Source organism: Alligator mississippiensis, chromosome 2, assembly GCF_030867095.1.
Source record: "Alligator mississippiensis isolate rAllMis1 chromosome 2, rAllMis1, whole genome shotgun sequence".
Lineage (NCBI taxonomy): Eukaryota > Metazoa > Chordata > Crocodylia > Alligatoridae > Alligator > Alligator mississippiensis.
In genome coordinates this window covers 164,613,922-164,637,100 of record NC_081825.1, presented here as the reverse complement: position 1 = coordinate 164,637,100, position 23,179 = coordinate 164,613,922, and the positions used below count along the sequence as shown (strand labels likewise).

The window sequence follows — 23,179 nt, the reverse complement described above, 5'->3', positions numbered from 1 at the left end:
TAGAGTCATTATAGAGCCAGTGACAACTGGTAATGCCAGTTCAATTCTTTATTTAACATAAAGCACTAAGTAAAATATTACACTTTTTTTCCAAATGGTAGCAGATTCCTTGCATCACGGGAGATCATCACTGAGGGCTTGTGTAGAAGGATTCTTCCATCTTGACTTTGCAACAGTTGCAGAAAGCAGAGAAGTGATGACTGCACAGGAGACAGGAAATCTCAGGAGAGCCGCTGTCATTTCTGCTTCTCCAAGACTCAGCTATCCCTGTTTCCACACTGCTTCTGCTCCAAAACCAGGAGACCAAGCACCCCCTGCTGCTCCTCCAAGAGCACCTTGTCTGGTTTCTTGTCCAGCTATGTATTTGCTTTCGCCTTATATTCTTTTTCCACCCCTGCAACCTACTCCTCGTTCCCAGCTTTGTCAGCTCCTACTTCCACACCTATTGCCTCCATTGCCTGCCAGTTCTGTAAGAGGTCTTCATGGCTGTTGAGCTCTCAGCACCAGGCACACACCACCTTAGTCCACAGCCATCTGCTTGGGTAAGAAGCCTGGAGTGTAGATCTTTTTGCATAGGAGCTGCTGACTGCAACAGACCAATCAGACAGGTTTTGTCCATGTATGACCACCACATTCAACAAGAAGTGTCCCTTGGTGGAAATGACCACATAAGGAAATGCCAAGAAAGTTATGCATCAAGTATGTGCCTGGTCTGTCTCCAGTTTAAGGGTGATAAGTATGTCTTCAGATTAATGGTGATAAGTTTAATACAAGACAATGTGCACAACCCAGGAAATGCATGATAGACTTCCTTAAAGAGGTGGCTACTACTCCTACAGTCACTAGGGTTTTTTTTTAAATAATATTGTCTGTTTGGATAATTGGTTTAGGTTGCAAATCTCAAGGATTGGGAGATCTGTCTCCTTTCCTCAGAAATGCACATACCAGTCACAACAGTATAAGCAAGGGAGTACCTTGATTATTTGAAAGTTCCAACAGTAAGGTACTTTGTTTGGAGGCCTAATCTAAATCTGCTTTGCTGGAATATAAAACTATTGCTTTGTGTCCTGCTTTGTGCAGCAAGGGAGGACTGATATTCTCCCTCTTCCTTATGACAGCCTTTCCAGTGTTGGAAAGCTGCCATCATGTGGCCCCCCACCCCACTCCTTAATTTCCTTTTCTCAGTACTAAGCTCTCTCAGCCTTTCCTTATCTGGCTTGCTGTCCAACCCCCTTTTCAGTATGTCACTGGCCTCTGGACTCTCTAGAATTGTTGCAGCAGTCTACCTCCAGTGCTGCCACAAGAGCCTTGCAACCCCCATCACTGCCCTCCTTGTCACTGGAACTGGCAATCCAACTCTCCAGCCCCCAATCCCCATAACTCTCCTGTTCCACCAGTGGAGACTGGGTAACCCATCTCCCAGTGCCAGCCGTGGAGGTGCTCAGGGAGAAGAGGCGCAAAGCAGGAAGAGGGCACCCGTTGACCTTAGGTCCATTCTCCCCTGGCTCCTTCTGGGTTGGAGGTCAAAGCCACTGAATGATATTGAGGGCTGCAGCAATCCATGACTGAAGAACACACAACTGCCTGCACCTGGGGAGATACCAGCCAGGGTCTAAATGCATGTCCAGTGGCTGAAACCCTATATTTGTTACAAACAGAATCATAGAAAATTAGGGTTGGAAGGGACCTCAGGAGATCTAGTCCATCCTCCTGCTCAAAGCATAACAATCTAGATCATTTCAGCCAGAGATTTGTCAAGCCTGGCCTTAAAAACATCCAAGGATGGAGATTCCACCATCCCCTAGGTAACCTGTTCCAGCACTTCGCCACCCTCCTAGTGAGAAAGTTTTTCCCTAATATCCAACTTAAATCTCCCTTGCTGCAACTTGAGCAGCAGTGAAGGAATATAAGAGAGAATTTCCAAGCAAACTTTCCCTCATTCTGGACTCTAGTTAAACAAGGTGCTTAAGTCTTGGTCTAGCTGCTGAGTCTTAGCTGTTAAAATAAAACTACATAGTTAGCCAGTTCTAATTACATATAAAAAAAAGGAATCTTAACTTTTAGGCTCCTCTTCAAAGACAGGGGTGGCAAACTGACCTGAGAACTGACTAGTGAACCATTTGCAAACTGTCCTGTTTGCTTCTTCCTGTTCTCTGGTCGCTTGGACTCATTTCCAAGTGCGTTACACTTCAAAACACTGCAGATGTTACGCCTGACTGTACCAGTGCATGCAAGCTTATGTTTATGCACAGTGATGATCATAGTTCATAAAGCAAAGCATGTGCTTAAGTATTTGGTTCCCTCATGACCCATCTATGACAAGGAACCCTTCCACTGCAGAAGCTAACCAGATGACCCTCAAGAGTTCTGCCTATATTGGAAATGAGAAATGTGCTAGGCTTACTAGAAATATCAGACATGTTAGAAGATGTCCTTGAGGCATCACAGAAACTTGCAGGATGTTGAACACAAGCTTTCTGTCAGTATAGGTGGAGACAACCATGTTTAACATCATCCAGATGATGGTGAAGACATTATGTTGGACCCATGGCATTACCCGCAAATAGTTAACACACTTGTTTTTGCCATGTTCAGCACTCCTCGAGCTCATTTGCTACTGCCCTGTCCAACCCCACCTGCTTCCCTGCAAAGTCCTTGAGAGAGACTATCATTCTGTAGTCCTTGCTCTTTTAGCAGACACTGAAAGTAGGAACATGTCAGAGGCAGCCACAAACACAGCAAAGGGACTTTACCCTCAATCCTCTCTGCAGCCCACAACAGGCACTCATCTTCTCCTTTCCTACCAAAAATCATGCGATTCCTCTCCTCTTCCCTTTCTTTTCCTTCTCCCCTTTTTACCCTGCAATTCACATATTTTACAAAGCTGGTCCAATCGTCCACCAGACATGTAGGTATACTCCACCCCATTCCCTACCTTTGTCATTAAATGCAGCCCTTTAAAGGGGTCTGTGTTACTAAAGTGCCCAAAACAATACCATTGTGTATTACTATAATATAAGTATTTGTGATAAATAATAAATGCTATGAAGCATTTAAAATAGACAAATTAGACAAATAAACAAATTAAATAGATAACTTAAAATAGACAAAACAGATAAATTAAAAGACAAATAAAAAGTTCAAACTTCATCATTATTCCCTAAAATCTGGTTAACGATTAAACAGCTTTCATTAAACTATGACTTACCTGGTATGTTCAGGTTAAAAAGTAACACGTCAAAGGGAAAGGGACCCAGAAAAAGGGATTAGGAAAAGGTCAGTCAAAAGTGCAAAAGATTTGCAAGTCCTTGTTATTTTATTAGCAGATTCTGAAAAGATCAGATTTGCTCTCTAAAATATGATACATTTGAAAAACCGGTTTATAATCCGTACAAAGAAAAATCCACAGTGCTAAATGAAAATGATAGAATCATAGGCTAGAAGGACTGGAAGGGACCTGTAAGATCATCAAGTCTGGTCCCCTGCCACGGGCAGGAGGTAATTGGGCTCAAATGAGCTCAATGAGGAACCTGTCCAGGCTCTTCTTAAACACCACCAGGGATGGTGACTGCACTACCTCTGCTGGGAATGTGTTCCAAATTCTAGTTACTTGGATGGAGAAGAAGTTTTTCCTTACGTCTAGCCTAAACTTTTCCTCAACTAACTTGTGCCCATTGGACCTCATCCTCCCAGGGGGTGCCTTTATGAAGGGTTGCTCCCCTAGATCCTGGTGTTCAACCCTGACATACTCGTAGGTGGCTATCAAGTCACCCCTTAGCCTTCTTTTACTCAGACTAAACAAACCCAGATCCCAAAGTCTCTCCTCATAGGGCCTATCCCACAGGCCCTTTTATCATAAGAGTGGCTCTTTTCTGTACCCTTTTGAGCTTATCTACATCCTTCTTGAAGTGCGGTGCCCATAACTGGACACAGTACTCCAGCTATGGTGTTACCAATGCTGAGTAGAGGGGGAGTAGCAACTCTCTGGCTCTATTGCAGGGGCAGGCAAAATACAGCCTGCGGGCTGCATCCAGCCCACCTGGCCATTCTGTCTGGCCCACAGGACCCTTAAAAAAATTTAGAAAATATTTATCAGCTCCTGGCTGCCTGTCAAAGACAACAGGAGCTGGGGCAGTAGGACCCAGGCGGAGCCGGCAGCAGGAGCCCAGCCCTGCCCACCCCCAGCTATTTCCCTGCTTCCTGCTCCAGCCCTGCTCCAGTACCACATGACTCCTGGCTACATGGCCAGACCGGGGAGCACAGGGCCTCACCAGTATGGGGGGGGGGGGGGGGTGTGTGCATGCGTGCAGGCAGGGGCAGAGCATGTGTGTGTTTGTAGGGCAAGTCACACACACACCCCCCACCATACACATGCACCCACACCCCCCTCACTTCCATACATGCGGACACCCACACCCCCGTCACACACCCCATACACAGCCACATACCCCCACACAACCACATGCTCCCTCACCCCACGTACCTACAGCCTCCCACAAGACTATACCCGCCCCCAACAATATACAAGCGTAAGACTTCATTTTAAGATATTGTGCAAGCACCTCTGTGCACTACACAACCACATGTAAACCAGGGCAAAAATATTTTTTGAAAACAAATTAAGGAATGTTTTAGATGTTTGCTTTTTAGAATATAATTTGGTATTTTTCTGGTTCCAAGATGGCAAAAACCCTTGCTGAAAGGAGTACTTTCAGGGGGCAAGGGGAGGCAAGGGGAGGGACATCTGGTGGCAAAGGTCAGGGATTAGGGGGCAAGACTTCCAGTCCCAAGATGGCAACCAGGGGGTGGGGCACCTGTCAAGGGGTGGGGCTATCCATGCAGCCCTCAGCAGCTTGCCAAAACTCGGTAAGCAGTCCTGTGCCTGAAATAATTGCCTGCCTCTGATCTATTGGCAACACATCGGCTGATGCACCCCAGATTTCTATTTGCTTTGTTGGCAACTTCATCACACTGACGGCTCACATTCATCCTCTGGTCAACTCATCCCCAGCCACCGGACCACCGCCCACTGTATAGTTATGGCGAAGGTTCTTCCTACCCAGATGAAGGACCTGGCACTTGTCCCTACTGAACCTCATCTGACTGTGTTCAAACCATAGGGCCAGCCTGTCAAGGTCATCATGGATTCTTGCCCCATCTTCAGATGTGCCCACATGTACCCCCAGCTTGGTGTCATCCACAAACTTAATCATTGTGCTTTCTACTCCCTCATCCAGGTCATTGATAAAGATGTTAAAGAGCATGGGCCCAAGCACTGACCCCTGGGGGACACAACTGGAGATAGCCCTCCAGGATGAGGCGACCCCATCAATTATAACTCACTGGGATCGGCCGCTGAGCCAGCTGGCAACCCATCTCACTGTAGTCTGGTCTAAGCCAGTACCCTCCAACTTGGTTGAGAGATCAGTCATAATCAGTATTGCAGCTGCTAGTATTTTTGAAAAGCAGACAATGAATCATACCAGACCATTTTGGAAGGGCGTGGGGGGAGGAGTTTATCTGCAACTGACATACAACAGTAGAATACCCTGCATAAAAATGTTTGCATTCAAAGCTTTATCTATACAAACTACACTGCTTTAATAATAACTACCACAGGTGACGGGATACAATTTCTCCCTGTTGAGTGTGCTTGATGTTCTCCTGGAATGCACATGCTTATTCCAGAGTACTTTATCTCTAATTAGGAAGGGAAATAAGCTATACTGGTGTAAGGCCCCTTTATGTTGGTACAAGTGTGTCTGCATAAAGGGTTATACCTACAGAACTAAAATTATATCAGATTATAAATAGAAAAATAATCTCACGCTATGATTAAATTTATATATATATATATATATATATATATATATATAAAATCTAATGCAAATTTGTATGTATAAAAATGTAAGCATAGTGCGAGGTGATTTTTTAAATTTTTATTCTATACATTTTTAATCTATATTTTAAATTTATTTTAATCTGTATTATAATCTATCTATATAAATATATCTAGTCCACCACAAAGCCTGCATGCAATGCAAACCCAGTAGTGGCCTGAACTGCACGTGCCTTACTGTCACACAGAAAACGATATGTGGAAGATGTGAAAGGCTCCACATATCCAGTTAGGCTCCAGTGGTATGAGTTACTGCAGCAATAATTAACTACCAGGCCCATAGGCCTGATCCAGCCCCCAGTGCTGTGTCATCCAGCTTATGGGGAACCCCATGGACTGTAGCCCTGCACACTAGACTGGGGGGCTCAGCACATGGCACCCGGAATCTAATCCTGGCTGGATGGGGAGTGTTGCTGGGTCCAATTCCAGTAAGTGCAGGCCAGGTGGGGGTGGCATGGGGTCCCTGAAGCCCAAATCCTGGCTGGGTAGGGGCAGTGGGGGCCCTGTGCTGCTTCCATCAGTCTGGATCAGGCCTTGAGGCCCTGCACTGACTCTGCCCGGCCCCCACATGCTGGATTGGACCCTGGGAACCTGCACTATCCCAGTTTAGCTATTAGGAGAAAGGTGGAGTAGGCAACAGGGAAAAGTGTCTTGCTGTCTGTGGAAGTGGGAGCACAAATGGTCTCTCCCCACAAGGAATCTGTATCAGTAGCCAGCAGCATCAAGACTGCAGGCCCCACCTCTTCTCACTGCACATAACCAACACTGGAGAGAGAAGGCAGCATTATACAGCTGCAAACAGTTGCAAGCAGCTGGCTGCTGCAAGCTGGGAGGAGTAGGCAGCTGAGGGGAACTGCAAAACTGCAGAGTTGATGCAAGTTTTGGACTACAGGAAAACAGCTGCACATTGGGCTAATGAGGGACTCCTGTGCCCAGTTACCAGAACTGGAGATCATGTGACAGGAAGGGGATGGAGCCTGGAGCCACAAAAACCTGGCTCCTAGGCTAAGGGAGGCAGTCTGGTACTGGGTTCAGAGAGGATAAAGCTCCTGTGACAACAGGCTGCAGTCTTAAAGAACCACAGGTAACAAGGTGCCCTGAGGAGCTGGTGGGAACTAACTAATGGAGGAGGGGGATTTTCCTGGGGGAAAAGGTACCCAGAGAGGTGTAGTTAGTTCAGCTGAGCGTTGGTTTTGTTTATGTAAGCCATGAGGCATGGGGATGACTAGAAGGAAAGCACAGAGGCCACTAAAGCAGGGGAAGGCAAAATACAGCCCAGGGGCCAAATCTAGGGGTGATTCCATCCAGCCCATGAGCGCCCACCAATTAATTGCATCCCGCCTGGCCCTTGCACTTCACTCCCATCCTTGTGTGCGGGAGGGCCCCGGCCACTGGGGGACCTGTTTGGCTTCCCTGGACTCCAGTGGCTGTTCCTTCTGTCCCTGCTGCAGCACTCACTCTGGGCAGCAGGTAGGAAAGCTACAGCTGGGCAGGAGCGTGGGGCCCAGGGTCTGTGCTCAGTGGGGCGGTGGCAGTGCAGAGCTCAGGTGAGCAGGGGGTGGGGGTGTGGGAACCCTCCTCCCATGCCCCACCTCCACAGTGCACAGTCCCTGTTGCTGGCAGCTGCAGGTAGTGGGCCCTCAGGGTGTTCATGACCTGTGCAGATGCAGTCGCCTGGTGGCGCACAGCTCCAGCCAGTTCCAGGAGCTGCACATGGCAGCCAAGCCTGCCTGCTTCTATCATGCAGGGCTTGTGTGCCACTGGGGGAAAGCCCCACGTGATGGAACAGGCTGCTATCAAAAGCAGGGAGCGGGGAAGGCAGCCAGCTGTCTCTATTGCCCAGGGCTTCCCCCTGGTTGCACACAAGTTCCATGAGCTGCACATGAGACCCATGTGATAGAGGAAAGTTGGTCTGGCTCTGCTCCTTGCTGCCATGTGCAGCCCAGGAACTGGCTGGAGCCATGTACTACCAGGTGGTTGTGCCTGCACGTGCCACAAGCACCCCAAGAGCCTGCCATTGCTGCCACAAGCAGTGGGGGCTGTGCACCATGGCGGGGTGGGTATGGGGCGTTGGGACCCAGAGGCTTCTGCGCTCAGTTTTATAGTACTGGTGCTTAGCAAGTAACTGATGTCTGCGTTTGCCACACGCTTATTCTTAGCTGCAACCCAGCAGAAATTTGACAGACAGGTCACCCCAGCCATGACCTGTCCCTGGCGAAGGAAAAAAAGAAGTCTGGGAGTACCCTGGTCGGATGACCAAAGTCAAAACAGGAATTAGGCCAACCAAAATATGAAATTTGGTTGGGGAGAAAAGGGAAATTATCAATAGCAAAACTAACCCCTACCTAAAAATAAACTTGCTTTTAGCTACTGAAAAATTCCAGTGACAGATAATTATATATGGCAAGCGGAAATAGGCTCATTAATATGCACTGTAGGGAAGAGCTTATGCTAATGTATTAACGATAATGCAGCAATGATAAGGTATACAAGAACAAGAGTTGGAACCCCTCCTTGGAACACTCCTGATGAAAGCCTGAAGAAATCCTGTCACTGATTCAAGATCCTGTCTCAACATCAGGCATGGGAGCCAGCAGTTCCCCCAGAGAACACTTCACAGCCTGATCAACCAGTGAAGTTGCGTTCTCAACATTTCAGGGTGGCAAGCATCTGCTTTAACTAGCTACAAACCTCAAATTTTTAAGCTTCTACTGCTACTTCAATTTTAATTAGAATATTATCTGTTAGGGTTCAATAAACTTGCTTTTAGTTTAGGACAACTGTGTCTTAGTCTCCTTACTTGGTACAAAACCCATTATAGGGTCATAGGGACACAAAAGGGGAGGCCCCCACCCTCCCTCGCACCCCACAAGCCCCAAACACCCTCACCCATATGCTGCCCCAACCTTCCAACCCCCAACATATACACATACCCACAACACACAGCCACACCCCCTCACAAGCCCCACACACACCCAACCCCTTAACCACACCCCATACCCTCCCCCACACACAATATGCAAGAGTAAGACTCTATTTTTGAGCTATTATGCGATCACCTCTATATACACTACACAAACACACACAAGTGAGGTCAAAATATTTTTTGAAAGAATTTTAAAATGCGCTAGAGTAAATGTTTGATTTTTAATGTAAGATTTGGGGTTTTTTCTGGTTCCAAGATGGCACCCCCCCCCCCCAAAAGGAAATACTTCTGGGAGCAAGAGGAGGGACTTCCAATGGCAAAGGTCAGGGGGCAAGGCTTCTGGTCCCAAGATGGCAACTAGGGGGCAGGGCACCTGTCAAGGGGCAGGCTATTGTTCTGGCCCTCAACAGCTCACCAAAACTCATTAAGCAGCTCTCTAGCTGAAATAATTTTCCACCCCTGCTCTAAACGCACCCAGCAAAGGGCACTGTTGGTTATGATAACTGAGACAGTTGCCCTGAGAAACTCTTAAAGAGTGCCTTGGGAGGCTGCTATTAAATTGATTAGTTTGCAGAGGATAGCACCCATGTGAAGACACTAGGGGTGCCTAGGATTAGTACTTTAAGTGCTGCATCTGGGATAGAGCAAACAACACAACTGAGCCCAAGTGGAACTTGCATTGCTCTATAGGGCACTTTGGATAGGATGGCCTGTTCAGGACAGGCAGAGTGTAGGCAAGCACATCCAGTGTGCAGAGTGGGCAAGCATGCCTGGGGCGGAGGGTCATGCCAGAGCTGGGTAAACAGCAGAGTGGGCCTGTGGATGAGGCAGTTCAGAGCTTGGGAAGCAACCTACCAAAGTAAGCAGAAGGCAGACAAGTAGGCCCAGACAGATAGCTTCAAAACAGGAAGCCTGAAGGATCTGGTTGGGTCAGAAGCCCCGAGACAGACACTGATAATGGGCAAGAAGCCCTGAGATAGTGTGTGGTTACATGAGCTTGTCAAGACCCTAAAACTGTGGGGATGGCTTAAGAATAGCAATTGGGACACAGTTACAGGCTAGGAGGGCCAAAGTTCAGTTGAGTCTAAACAGGTTCTGGACAGCAAGAGTAGAGCAAACCTGGGAGAGTGGCAGGCAGCTGCTAGCAGGGTTCCACAAATCAAAGTGTGGATCAGGCTAGACTGGCAGCCTTATAATGAAAAGGGCAGAGAGAACACTTAAGGTGTCACTCTAGTGGCTGAGGGGAGTCTCCAAAATTATAACAAGAACTTACCATGAAAGATCTGGCAGGCAGGATCAAAAAGGGAAGGTAACCAACAGGCCAGAGGACCTAGTAGGTACAGCTGACCACCAGGGGGTGTCAGATTTGGGGCTGTAGCTCCAAACCTGATACGGCAAGCATGCATGAGGACCACTGATGTCAAAACTGTCAACAGCAAAATAGTCAATATTTGTATTTAACTTGCTGTTGTTACATTTCAGGCTCAACATTCTTCAATACAGAACTGCAGTCTGCACCCATCTTGCAGCTATTGCTTCAGGCTATTTGCAGATTTAAGTACAGGTTTATACATAGCTGGGGTGAGGAAAGTTTCGCAGCCATACAAACTGAAGAGTTTGTGTTTTTTTAATTAGAACTAAAGCTTGCAGAAAATTCCTTGACTATAAAAGAAACTGGAGTCCAACCATATGGAATATGCAGCCTAAGAACCTTAAGAGGATTAAGTCTCCTGACTTTTATCCACATGGAAAGAAGTTAAAATCACTTAACTGTAGTATCTTACTAGGAAAACATTCTGTTTGCCAAGTTCCCTTTCATGCAGGAACAAAAATAAATTTCTAATATACCTGCAAGCTGGAGTGTACTGGGATGTGATAGTACAAAGTATGACTGCAACAGACCAGATAAAAGCAGGTTTAGCTTAGAACAACTGGAGGAGTCAGAATTTGCTTTCCATGGCTAAATACTGAATGCCTGCGTTTACATTTAAAATACTCCTTCGTTTAAAGTGCTCTTTTTAGAGCATACTTTTTCTTATGGTTGTGAAGGCCAAGATGTGAAATGAATGTTTAGTGACAGGTCATAGAAAAGTAGGGCTGGACGGAACTTCACAGATCATTTACTCCAACCCCCTGCTCAAGGCAGGATCTTCCCTGACTGAAGTGTCTGTCTAACCTGCTGTTAAATACTTCTAAGGATGGTGATCCCAAAACTTGTCTAGGTAGCCTGTTCCAATGCTTTAACTACCCTCAAAGTTAGAAAGTTCCTCCTAATCTTGAGCCTAAACTTCCTCTGATGGAGTTTAAGACACTGCTTTCATTCTGCACCCTGCAGTCACACAGAAAAATCCATCTCCATTCTCTCTCTATCAATTATTTTGGGCAATTATTTTGGGTGGAGGGCTGCTTAATGTGGTTTGGTGAGCTGTCGAGGGCTGCAGGAGTAGCCCTGCCCCTTGACAGGTGCCCTTCCCCCTGGTCACCATATTGGGACCAGAAGTCCCACCCCTAACCCCTGACCTTTGCCACCAGAAGTCCTTGTGTGCGTGCACACCCTCCATGACAGCAGGAGGTGGGGGCACTGGTGCCTGGCTCTGGCCAGGGCTGCATATTGCAGCGAGGAGTGCAGCTCCCACTGAGTTGTTTATTTCCCCGGCACTCCCTGAACTCATGGGGCACAGGAGAGAAGCCCCAGGTACTGGAGCCACTGCTTTCCCTGCCCCAACCCACTCCAGTGCCTGAGGCTTCCCTCCTGTGCCCCGTAAGTGTGGGGAGCACTGGGGAAAAAAACGGCCTGATGGGGGCTGTGGTCCTCGCAGCATTGACCAGAGCCAGACACCAACACAAAGCAGAGCACGCCTTGCTGCCTACCAGGGCTGCACACAATGGGAGGGGTCCCAGTATCCTTCCCCCCCACACCCTGTCCAGCCCAGCTCCATGCTGCCCCCACCCCCCTGGGCAGGGGCTCCACGCTGCAGCCAGCCCCACACTCCTGCCTAGCTGCATCCCCGCCCCAGTTTTCCTACCTGCTGCCCGGAGGGAAGGGAAGGCTAGGCTGGGGAAACCTGCAGCAGCAGCCCCACCCCGTGCTAGCAGGGTCAGCCCTTCCGCCCACAAAGGTGGGAGCAAGACATAACAGGATATGTTGAGGCAGGTGTAGGTGCCTCGCTCCCACCCTTGTGGGCGGAATGGCCGGACAGGGCACAGTTCATTGGGGGGCACTGTGGGCCATTTTCTGCCCACCCCTGCTCTATATTCCACCCCTCCAGGTATTTGAAGACTGCCATTAAATCCCCCCCCCCAATCTTCTTTCCCAGATTAAAATAATCCTAGTTCTTTCAGCCTTTCCTTACAAATCATGTTTCCCGGGCCTCTCAATATTTGTTGCTCTCTGCTAGACTCTCTCCAATCTGTCCACACCCTGCTTGAAATGTGGGGCCCAAATTGGAACACAGTACTCCAAGGCCTCACCAGTATCAAATACAGCAGAATTGCTTCCCCTGGTTTACAAGAGGCACTCCTGTTAATACAAACCACTGGATTTTTGGCCTTTTTTTGCAACAGGTTAACACATAATTCATATTCAATTTATGATCCATTGTAATTCCCAGGTTTCTCGCTACAGTACAGCAGCCTAATCAATCATTCCCTAGTCTGTATTTATGCATGCAATTATTCCATCCCAAGTGCAGGACTGCACTTGTCCTTGTTGCATTTCATTTGGTTGATTAAGGACCATTTTTCCAGTCTACCCAGGTCATTCTGGCCCCTAGACCTATCCTTCAGGGTATCTGCACCTGCATCCAACTTGGTGTAATCTGCAAATTTGTAAGCATGCACTTAATCCCATGGTCCAAATAATTAATGAAGATGCTAAATAATATCAGGCCCAGGGTATACTCCTGAAGAACCCCACTCAATAGCTCTTCCCGACTACTCACTGAGGGCTGCAATCCAACCAGTTATGTATCCACCTTATAGTACTTTCATTTAGTCTGTATTTCATTAGCTTATTAATGAGTGTATCAAGGCAGATCATGTCTACTGCTTCCCCTTCCTCCTCCATCCACAGAGCCTGTCACCTCAAACAAGGAAACAGCTGCTCAGGCATCTCTTGCTCCTGGTGAATCCCTGCTGGATGTTCCTGCTGAACATGTTCTCCTGTAGATGCTTTGAAATAGATTCCTTAAGGACCTGCTCTACAACTTTTCCAGCTATAAAGCTCAGACTCGTCTGTAATTTCCCAGACCCTCCTCCTTCCCTTCCTTGAAGCTGGGCACTAATTGATTGGGACTTCATCTCACCTCCATGATTTCTAAACAAGGATAGATTAAATTACCTCAGCTAATTCTTTCAGAACTCTAACATGTGTACCATCCAGCCCTGCTGATCTGAAAGCATCTAACTCCCCTAAGTAACCCCTAACCTGTTCTTCCTCTACTCCACACTGTTTATCTTCCTCCCCATGGTAGCTGACTTCATTCATGAAGACTGAAATGTCTGCAGATTTAGTCAGAGACAACAGACAAGGCTAAAACAACAATCCTGGCATAGGTACAAACTGAATCTATTCAATTCATAGGAGTGTTGAACCTAAGGCTTAATTGGTAACACTGATGCATGGCGGATTGAAAATGGTACAGAATTGAGATAAACCTCACCCTGTTCCACAATCCATTGTAAATGGCTCCTTATTTCAATGTATGTGGGTGGAGCACCAAATACTAGGTGCGTCGTCCGTCCATCGTCCCCCCCATGAAAATGTTCTGTGCATAGCAGAATTCTTCGCCTAGCTCTGTCCTTAAAGGCAGCTGATGAACTCTGGCTAGTAGAGAGCACTGACTGCCTGTATGCTGCACTGAGCAGACTGGTGATAGTACCTTATACCCATGTTCTATGTTCTGCACTTGTTGCCATTCCCACTTAATTAGGAAACACTTCTTTACTTTTAATCCACACCACCAGTAAGAAACATGAACCTTTTGGAAACTGGACATCCTCAGCATGCCTTACGCTGGGAGGGGGCTTGGGATAAAATTGTGAAACTATAGAAAAACAGGGCTAGAAGGGACCTCAGAAGATCATCTCAGTGAACCCCCTGCTCGGGGAAGGATCATCCCTGGCAAAAACATCCCATACAAGTGTTTGTCTAACCTGAATTGAAAACTCCTAATGAAGGATTTCCAAAACCTCTCTAGGCAGTCTCTTCCTGGCCTCAACTACTCTCTAAATGTGAAAGTTATTCCCAATATCTAACCTACATCTCTCTTGTAGAAATTTAAATTTCTTGCTTCTGGACAGAAGAAACTTCTTCTTTTGGATAAATTATTCCTCAGGAGTTGGCTATAGCTGGAGAGAGAATACCACACTAGGTGGAGCAGTGCTCCAACTGTATAGGCAAATTCAGGTGCATTTGCCCATAGTATCAGACACTGGAACACCTGATGCTATTATCCACTCTTACTTTGATGCTTTTCCCTCCCATGTTCTGTCCCCTTCTCAGTGAAATAACAGTACCAATACACTTCCATCTGGTACAAGAGGGGAATGGTTCTGTCAACAAATCGCTCCTAATTGCAGTCCAGGGGGAATTAAGGGTGTGGCTTCATTTGCCTCTCATTTCCTTTCTCTCTTCCCTCATGAATAGTGGAGCACAAAAACATTTCTAACAAACTCAGTGCCAGCCAGGTGAATTAAGACCAGCATCCAACCGAACAGAAAAGCAGCTCCCAGATGAGCTGAGCAAATTACAAACCAAATCTTCCAAAGCATTTCAAAGAAAGAAAGGAAAAAACAGCAGCCAACCATATCCTTATTCATCTGGATCATTTCTATATTTTAAATACATGCACACAAAGTAGTTAGATCAGATTTTTTTACTAACGTAATTGCTTAAATATTGAACAGCCTCAGCTAATATTGGACCCCTACACAGAAGGACACATACTGTAAATTACTGCAACACTTGTGATGCTGCTGCTGCATGCTATGCTACAATTCAACTTACCTTGAGTAGCTTGATTTCTCGCATGGCAATTTTTTTAACCATCTTATCATCCTCACTTTCCAAAAATTTTTTGATGGCGACAATTCTTCCGCTGTCTTTGTTTCTACACTTCATCACCATCCCATAGCTTCCTTCTCCAACAAGCCCAAGGGTCTCATACTTTTCCATTTTAACTCAGAAACAGAAATTTCTTTATGCTGAAAGCCAGAAACCGAGATTAGTAGGTATGAGGACAGGGATTTTCTTTTGCTGAGTCCACATTTCTAATAAATTCTTTGCTACTGTAGTGATTAGCCATTTCCCCCCTCATACATGCTTAACTAGAACCTTCTCCAGCAGGGTTCTGGGGCCTCCCAGGAGTTTTCACAAGATTTGTAAATAAAAAGACAATGTGGCATACTAAGGGTTTGCTAGTTGCTGGACAGCTCAGTACATTTTTAACCAAAGGGTCTCTGCAGAACAAGGCAAGAAACCCAGACTGAAGTTAAAAAGGCTGCAGGAAAACTTGGCAAAATATTACGTTTATACAAATAAAAACGTGCGCTGTATATTTTTATGGCAAAAAGCAGTTGTGATCTTGGCATCATTCCTCCTTGTGCTAAAACAGTGAATGAATTATTGCAACAGCATGTACAAAACCTCACAAAAATGCACTGCATTAGTTATCCTCCATAGGAAAAGAATGAAATGGATAGTAAGTTTAGGAAGAAAAACAGTCACTCCTACTGCATAAGAACAGTAGGGAGGAGGAAACAGTTCAATCTTCATCTGATAATTCGCTCTTTTTTGTTTGGCTTTTAAACTGGTACTGCTCTGCCCACTAGAGAGTTCTCTCTTTAATGTACCCAGGATATTTTCAGGGTATCCTACTCCCATTCTTGGATTTTTTTCTGCTTACAGCTTGTTTACATCAGAAACATCAGTTACCTCAGGGCTGATACCCCAATGATGCTAGTACAGTGTATTGCCACCATGTGGTCAGTGAGCTTATTTGAGAACAGCAAAAGGCTACCCCAGATAAGGCACAACTTCTACCCCAGAGTAACTTACACAGTACATTTTTACTGCTGTTTTTTTTCTTAGAATTGCTGAATTCTAGTAAGTTACTCTGATGTATGGATTTGCTTTGTGTTCACTGCTTTTCTTTTTTTTAAACACCATCACAGATGTAGGTAGGGGAATCATAAAGAAGTAGGGCTGGAAAAGGCCTCCTGAGGTCATTTGGTCCAACCCCCTGCGGAGGCAGGACGATTCTTATCCAAACCACCCCATACAAACCATCATCTCAACTCTACACAAGCCTGACACAACACAGACCTGACACCCAGACCTGCCACAGGTGAAGGGGAACCGCAGCAAACGGCTCCTACTTCCATGAAACGCTGTCAGTACGTGCTCAATAGGTCCTGGGTGGAGGCCATGCCCCCTGCTGCAGAGGAAGGCAAGACCCCCCCAGTCCTCCTAGACTGACCATGGAGGAAGATTCCCTCCTGCCCCCAAATATGGCCAATGGTCTGGCCCTGAGCAGGGGGGCAAAACTCTCCACCTTTGGTCCCGGCAGGCGCACCGGTGCACCTCAGCCTTGGCTGCAGCCGTACACGATGCCCCCGAGAAAGGTCAAAAGCCCCACGAGACGTGCCACAGAAAAGGGGGGCGGAGGCAAGCAGCAGAGCCCAGAAAGTGCCTGTGGCGGGCGAGCAGCAGCGGGGCCCGCAGCTTCCCTGGGCAGCCCGCGCCCCACACCCCGGGCCCGGCCGCGCCTTGGCGGGAGGAACGCGGGCCCCGGAGCGGAGTCAGCCCCGCAGCCGCACACACACCTGGCGGAGCTCGGCCTCGCTCGGCGGTGGTAGCCCCGCCCCCCGCAGGGCGCCAGCGGTCACCGCGGCAACAGGCGGCGGCGCATGGCGCTGCTTGGCGGCACCTGCCTCCCGGACGTCAGCTGCCCCGCCCCGCCACCACCGGGCCCCTCCTCCTGCCGCGCGGCCGCCTCCACACGAGGGCCCCCTCCAGACAGCAGCTCCCCAGGCCCCGCACCTGCAGCAGCCTGGCACCCCGGGCGGGGAGGGCAGTACTGGGCGAGCGGGCCCCGCCGCGCATGCGCGCTGCTCCCGGCCGCACTCGGCCCCGCCCCGCCGGGGCTCGGCTGCTCGCAAGCGCCCTCAACCCTTCCCAAGCGTACGTAGTGCCCGCGCCTCAGTGCTTTATGCCTCCGTCCTTTTTGATCATGATCCGGGTTTTCTGTGATTTAAAAAAAAACAACCCATTTTCTGTTTAAAGGAATTAGCCCCCAACCCACATGTTCCCACGATTTAAATGAAACGCTACCACTATAGAGTGATGTTTCATTTTAATCGTGGAAAAAATGGTTTAGTGTACTTTTTTTTTAACCAAAAATGGGGGATTTTTTTTAAATAGGAGAAAACCAGGATCCCCGATATTCATTACGTACTGGTATTGTGCCATTAACCAGTTGTGTGCTATCAGCTCCGCACCTGGGGCTGGTGTCAATGCACTGTGCGTCACATGAGGTGTTTGCACCATGTGCGTAACATGGGTGGGCAAAATGTGGCCCGCAGGCCCGAGGAGGTCTGCCACACCATTTATCCAGCCTATGGGGCCCCTAAAAATTTTAGAAAATTAATATTTATCTGCCCCCAGCCACCTGTCATGCAGAACCTCGATGGTTTGCCAAAGCTCAGTAAGCAGCCCTCCACCTGAAACAATTGCACACCCCTGTGTAACATGTAGCAGGGGCTGCAGACACTTGTACTCTTTGCACGGACAAGGCCCTGGAGCAGCAGAAAGCAAGCAAGGAAGACTGCACTTCTGAAGGAGGCATAGGCACATGCAAAGCTCAGTTGCAGCTGCAAGAGACTTAAGATGGATGCTTAGAGCTTGACATTTTTTTTCTGACATGGTTTAGGGCCCAGAGCAAAAAGCAGATACAGGGTATACCATATTAGGGGCAGTTTTTCCTCCTCTGCTAATTACTCCGCTTATTAACTTTACATGAAATAGTCAGCACTTGCAGGACGACTGGTGGCATCCATTGCTTTTCACTGGGTTCAGGGCAAGCTCTTCAAGCAGGCATTTGACTGAACCCTTACCACAGGCTTTTCTTGGTGGCAATCAGAAGTGGCACTACACATTCAGAACCCAGTGCACAGAGAGAACAGGACTCGAAATATGAAAACCCTGCCCAAAATATGTTTCTTCTTCAGTTTTTCACTCCAGTAGTTGAAACCAGGGATGTTAGACTCACAATGGAGGTCTGGTCCAGATCTGGACTGTAGGGCCTCCACCCAGGCTGGATCCATGGTGAGGGTAGCAAGCGGTGGTGGGTCTACAGGTAGGTAGCAGCACAGAGCCACAGTCAGGCAACAACACATGTCCAGCAGTGCATGATAGTGTGGAGCTGGGTTTGCGCAGCAGCATGCAGCTGGGGACAGACAGGCAGCAGTGCAGAGCCATGTTCACACAGCAGCACATCCAAGGGTGTGTGGCAGTGCAGACTGGCATTCACCAACAGCATGGGTCTAGGGTCATGCAGCAGAGAACCATGTTTGTAAAGTAAAACATGTCCAGGGATGTGCAACAGTACAGCCCCACATTCAGGTGGCAGTGCAGGTCTATGAGGCTGCTGCCAGCAGTCATGTCCATCAGGGTCCAGGAACCTTGAATTTTATGACAGGACATGCCACCCAACTTTTGGTAGCCTCCAGACTACCAGTAGGCCAGGCACTGGGACAGTTCTGTAGGTTGATTCAGCCTAGAGGCCATGTTTGACACTGGTGATCTAAACCTTCACCCCAATTTCCACCTCTGCATATCCCACAGCTCCTTCCCTTCAGAAGTAAGCCCTATAGTCTCCATTTTATAACAGGCATATCTAAACCACCCACAACTAGAGAGAGAGAAGCTAGGTATACTGCATGTTTTAAAGGATAAAAGAAACACCATCCATTCAAAGGTGTTTAAGTTGGAGCTCAAGCACACCTGTGAGGAGCAAGCCCAATTTTATCAAGTGCAATCAATGTTTATCTGAAAGAATTAATCCCCAGCTGCAGATTTGTGTTGCAAAAAATCTACTCATAAGGCTGTGAAACAAAACCTCAACAGTAAGGAACAACTGATGCAGCAATATCCTCCTGGTGCTCCTATGGGAAAGACAGCTGGAAACTGTAATTCAGAGCTATAAATTAGCATCCCACTAAGAATGGGACAGTTTTAAACAACTGTAATTTCCAGACAACCAGCTAATGTACTTTTCTATCATTGTTGGACCAATGGGGCAGGGCAGCTAAATATTAGGGCAACAGTGCCAGAACTTTACATGTATGACTACAAATACAAGAATGTTGTACTGCTTACAAGGGAGGAGAAATGGGAGATACATCTGAAACCCATTGTAAGAAGTGTTCAGTTGCCTCAGGGCTACAAAAAAAAAATCTCAAAGCTAATGCCAAGAGCATGAACTGCTGCACTCCCAAATTGCAGACAGCTGCTGCAGGAACCCTCCAAAACATACAGCAGAGTATCACCACAGAATAAGCTGGAACTTCGTGGTTTATATCCTCCAGAACAGCCAAGGTAACTCTTGGTATTTTCATCTTGAAATCTGTCAAAAAGACAAATTTTCAGTTTATTTTCAGCTGCTATAAGCTAGCTAGACTGCAGCAAGACAGGACAAACTAGATTCCTGCCACTGAGTATAGGTCATATTTGTCACATACCCGAAGCTTTACACTTCAACCTTGTTGAGACAGCAAAACATTAACACACACTTCCTGCTTTTATTGCTATATTCCTTATGTCTATACATATACCTTACTCCTCCATTGTTGTTTGTGGCTACAAGCTAATAGACTATAACCACTTGAAAAAGTGTTTCCACTCTAATGTTTCTACACAAGGTGTGTAGACCCATCAGAGAAAGGTAACCAAAATGATCAGGGGTATGGAATAGTTGTCATACCAGGAGACAACCCTAGAATTAGAGGGGGAGCCACTGAAATTAGCAGGAGCCAGGTTTAAAGCTGACAAGAGAAAGTCGTTTTACTCAGTGCATACTTAACTTACAGAACTTGTTACTACAGGAGGTTCTAAGAGGCAGATAGTACAGCCAGGTTCAAAAAGGGACTCAACAAATTTGTGGACAACAGCCATTAAACAGAACATTCAGAGATGTTTCCTCTGGTATCTCTAAACACAGGCTAAGCCACCAGGAGCCACACCAGAGGGAACCACGCATAAGCTACACCAGCACAGGCCACAGCTACACTATTGTAGCACCACCTCCCCTTCCCCAAATGCATTATGCCAAGCAGGCACCCCAGCACCCCAGTTATGAACTTCCCCCATACTACTGTGCTGCGTTGTCCTGCCCCACCTCACAGGACAGGGGCAACAAGTGGAAAGCAGAGGAAGAAGAGGGAGCCTGCAAACCAACCACAGTGATTGTGGGGGTGGGGAGAGAGAAGGGAAGTGACAGACAGGTGGGAACACAGGGGGTGTGTGTTAATCCCTTGTGGGCTACCAGTTGGACAGCCCTGCTCTAAACCAAAGTAGCTTATGCTAGAAGCTAATGAATGGGATCGCTCTGGACGTACCTAGTTCAGTGCTCTCCCTCTAAAACATTCACTGCGGCCTCTGGCAGAGACAGGATACTGGGCTACGTGGACCATTGGTATGATACCATATGGCACTTACATGCTTACGCTGCTGCTGATCATACAGTAAGGTTTTTCCATACAGCCACATGTGCTTTCCACTCCCCCCTGGGTAAAGAGCACTTACCTGCTTTATTGCATACAAATGTGTAAATAATGGAATGGAAGTGGCATGGGATAGTGCTCCCATAAATGCTCATTCAGCCAAGAAAGCCATAGTTCTTCAAACTAGAAGTATTCTTAAGCCTGATGAATTTGTCCTTAGGACTTACCTGTGCAAAGCAGCAGAATCATACTAAGCTTTCCTCCACTTCTGCTACACAGACATAAAGCAGTAGTAATGTGTGAAGAGAGTTTTCATATAAAAGGCACCTTCCTTACTTACTGAAAGAGAATGAAGCAGTAAGCCTCTGAAATAATTTTGCATGTTGCCATGAGAAGAAAATGAGTTGCATAAATTCAGTTTAATCAGGAGGTGAGGAAATAAGCTTGGCTATCCAGAGGCTGTAGGTTTTTAAACTGTGCCCTACAAGGCTTAAACAAAGTCCTTTTACATGAAAAGAATAGTGTCATAGACAGCCTGAGGAAAGACTGCAGTGAGGAAGGAGCACCTTCTTAGGGTCTGAAAAAGACACAGACTTCTGCCATGGTGCTGCAGCCCTGAGTCTCACAACACCTGGGTCTCTTCCCAGACACAAAGCCCCTGGTCTGGCACTGTAGCCACTGGCCAGGCCACTCTCTTTCTCTCTCATCTTCTGTCCATCTAACCCTCTTGCTTCCCCTCCCTGGAAGCCTTTTAACTTCCCGTGGCTGCTAATCATCTCCCTCAGCTGGCCTAGTCCTCCTGAACAGCCTGCTCTATGGCTATAAAGAGCATGCTGACAAACCATGCTCCAAAACAGGGTCTAAAAAAAGCAGTGTTCATTTTTATTCTCTCCTTGAGTATGGCGACTCATACTGGTTAGTGATGCATACATATTTTCTAATAAAAACTGGTTGTATTTCATCCTTGCCATGTGAACAATTCTGGACAAGCTGATAGGTAAAGCAGGAGCACTCTAAATCTAAATGATATTGCTTTGTAAACTTAAACATCTGGAAGGATACACATTGCCTTCCCCAACCCCCTTTGAACTTTCTACCACCACTGTGATATTTTAGCCTCAATAAGAAATAGTCCAAGAATTCTTACTAGTTTTCTACCTCCAGATTAAGCGGATGTCTGTTTCTTCTCCTCCCATCCCTAGTAAATGAGCAGCCTGTTTGCAAGGCACTGCAATTTTACCGTCCAGCACAGACTCTGAAGTTGCTTTTCTGTTTTAAAGCTTGAAAAACCAAGATTGGTTTTCATAAAAATGCCAGGACATTCAAAGATATCACGTTAAGTATTTAAGGGTGGTCAAATTTAGAGACGAATATGGAGGATTCTATTTTATTTGAGCCAATTCTTACATTCTAGAAACAGTGTACGCTTAAGGCAGCTTTTCCTGGTCTTAAATATCCCTGCTGCAGTAGGAAAAAAAGTTAGTTAAAATGCACTTGGTCTATTTTCTCCAATAAGACTCCAGTATCTCAGACTGTTATTAAACAGAAGCATAATTAATGTGCCAGTTGCATCTATGCAGTCACCATACTAGATTAAATTGCTTCACAGCCAGCATTAAAAGAATTTTCTTTTTAAATACCAATTGTTTATACCGACAGTTATTCCAATAGGCATAAACAGTATTTAGAAATTTGGGAGACTGGGAAGTTGAAAGAGAAGTCTGGGAGTACTTTGCAGGCTAAAAACTAGATGTTTCCTCAGCTTTTGGTAAGTGGTAGCTCAAGGAAGTAGTCAAAAAGCCACATCCTTTTGAAGAGTTATGGCAGTTTTGGGGGTTTTTTTTGGAAACACCCTACACATTCCTCAATAAGGACATAACTGAACATAAAACACATTTCTTCTGATGTCATTTTGTACCATTTAGTGACTAAGTCCCCACCCCAATCTGTATATTAACCAGCTGAAATGATTTTAGAGAGCATCCAAAATTAAATAAACAACAAAATGTCCACTTTTGCAACAGCCTTGAGACCGACTTCTGCAATATCCGTAGAGAGGTTCTTCAGACTCCTGAAGTGTCAAGTCATTCACCGTCCATGAAAACACCCTTAAGTATTTTTGGCTACAAAACAGCTAACTGCAGTTGAAAACAGTTTTTTTTCCCACCCCTTTAAGCCATTAAACAATATATGGTGAGATTAAAATAGCTATACCATCAAATAGACAAACTTGGAAGAAGTGCAATGATTTTTCCCACTGCTACAACTATGCAACCAAGGGAAACCTCTTCAGTTTGTTCTCCCCATTTCATTGTAGCTGAAACAGTTGGTACCTGCTAGCATTATTCACTATAGACTTTAAATACAGGATTTTGCATTGGAAAGGACTAGCAGATCTTCCCAGACCTAACAATCATTGGTTTATGTTATTCTGTTAAAAATCCAACAGTGCAAGACAAGATGGTCACAACAGACTAAATAGAGTAGCTCCCACCAAAGTGTACAGCACCATACATTTAGGGGAAAAAACTTTTGACATTATATCAGTTAAAGGAATGCCATTCTTCAGTCTGCTTTTACAAAATCAGGACTGAAATAATGCTATGCCAAACACCAACCTACTTTCAAGAGAG

The 23,179-nt window shown here is 46.5% G+C and overlaps 1 protein-coding gene across 3 annotated transcripts in view; it reads right to left on the bottom strand.

Moving 5' to 3' along the window:
- The window catches only part of CDKL2 (cyclin dependent kinase like 2), a 49,277-nt gene extending 32,324 nt beyond the window's left edge, over window positions 1-16,953 (bottom strand). The window contains exons 1-2 of one of the 3 annotated variants that reach the window (XM_019493550.2): window positions 16,867-16,953; window positions 14,833-15,029 (exon numbers count right to left, since the gene is read on the bottom strand). In XM_019493550.2, coding sequence (XP_019349095.1) covers window positions 14,833-15,000 — 168 coding nt within the window. In that variant the 5' untranslated portion in view covers window positions 15,001-15,029; window positions 16,867-16,953. Of the gene's footprint in view, window positions 1-14,832; window positions 15,030-16,378; window positions 16,613-16,649; window positions 16,750-16,866 lie in introns of those variants that run through there. The other 2 variants (XM_006273712.4, XM_019493551.2) reach the window with 2 other exon arrangements.
- Between the last annotated feature and the right edge of the window lie 6,226 nt (window positions 16,954-23,179).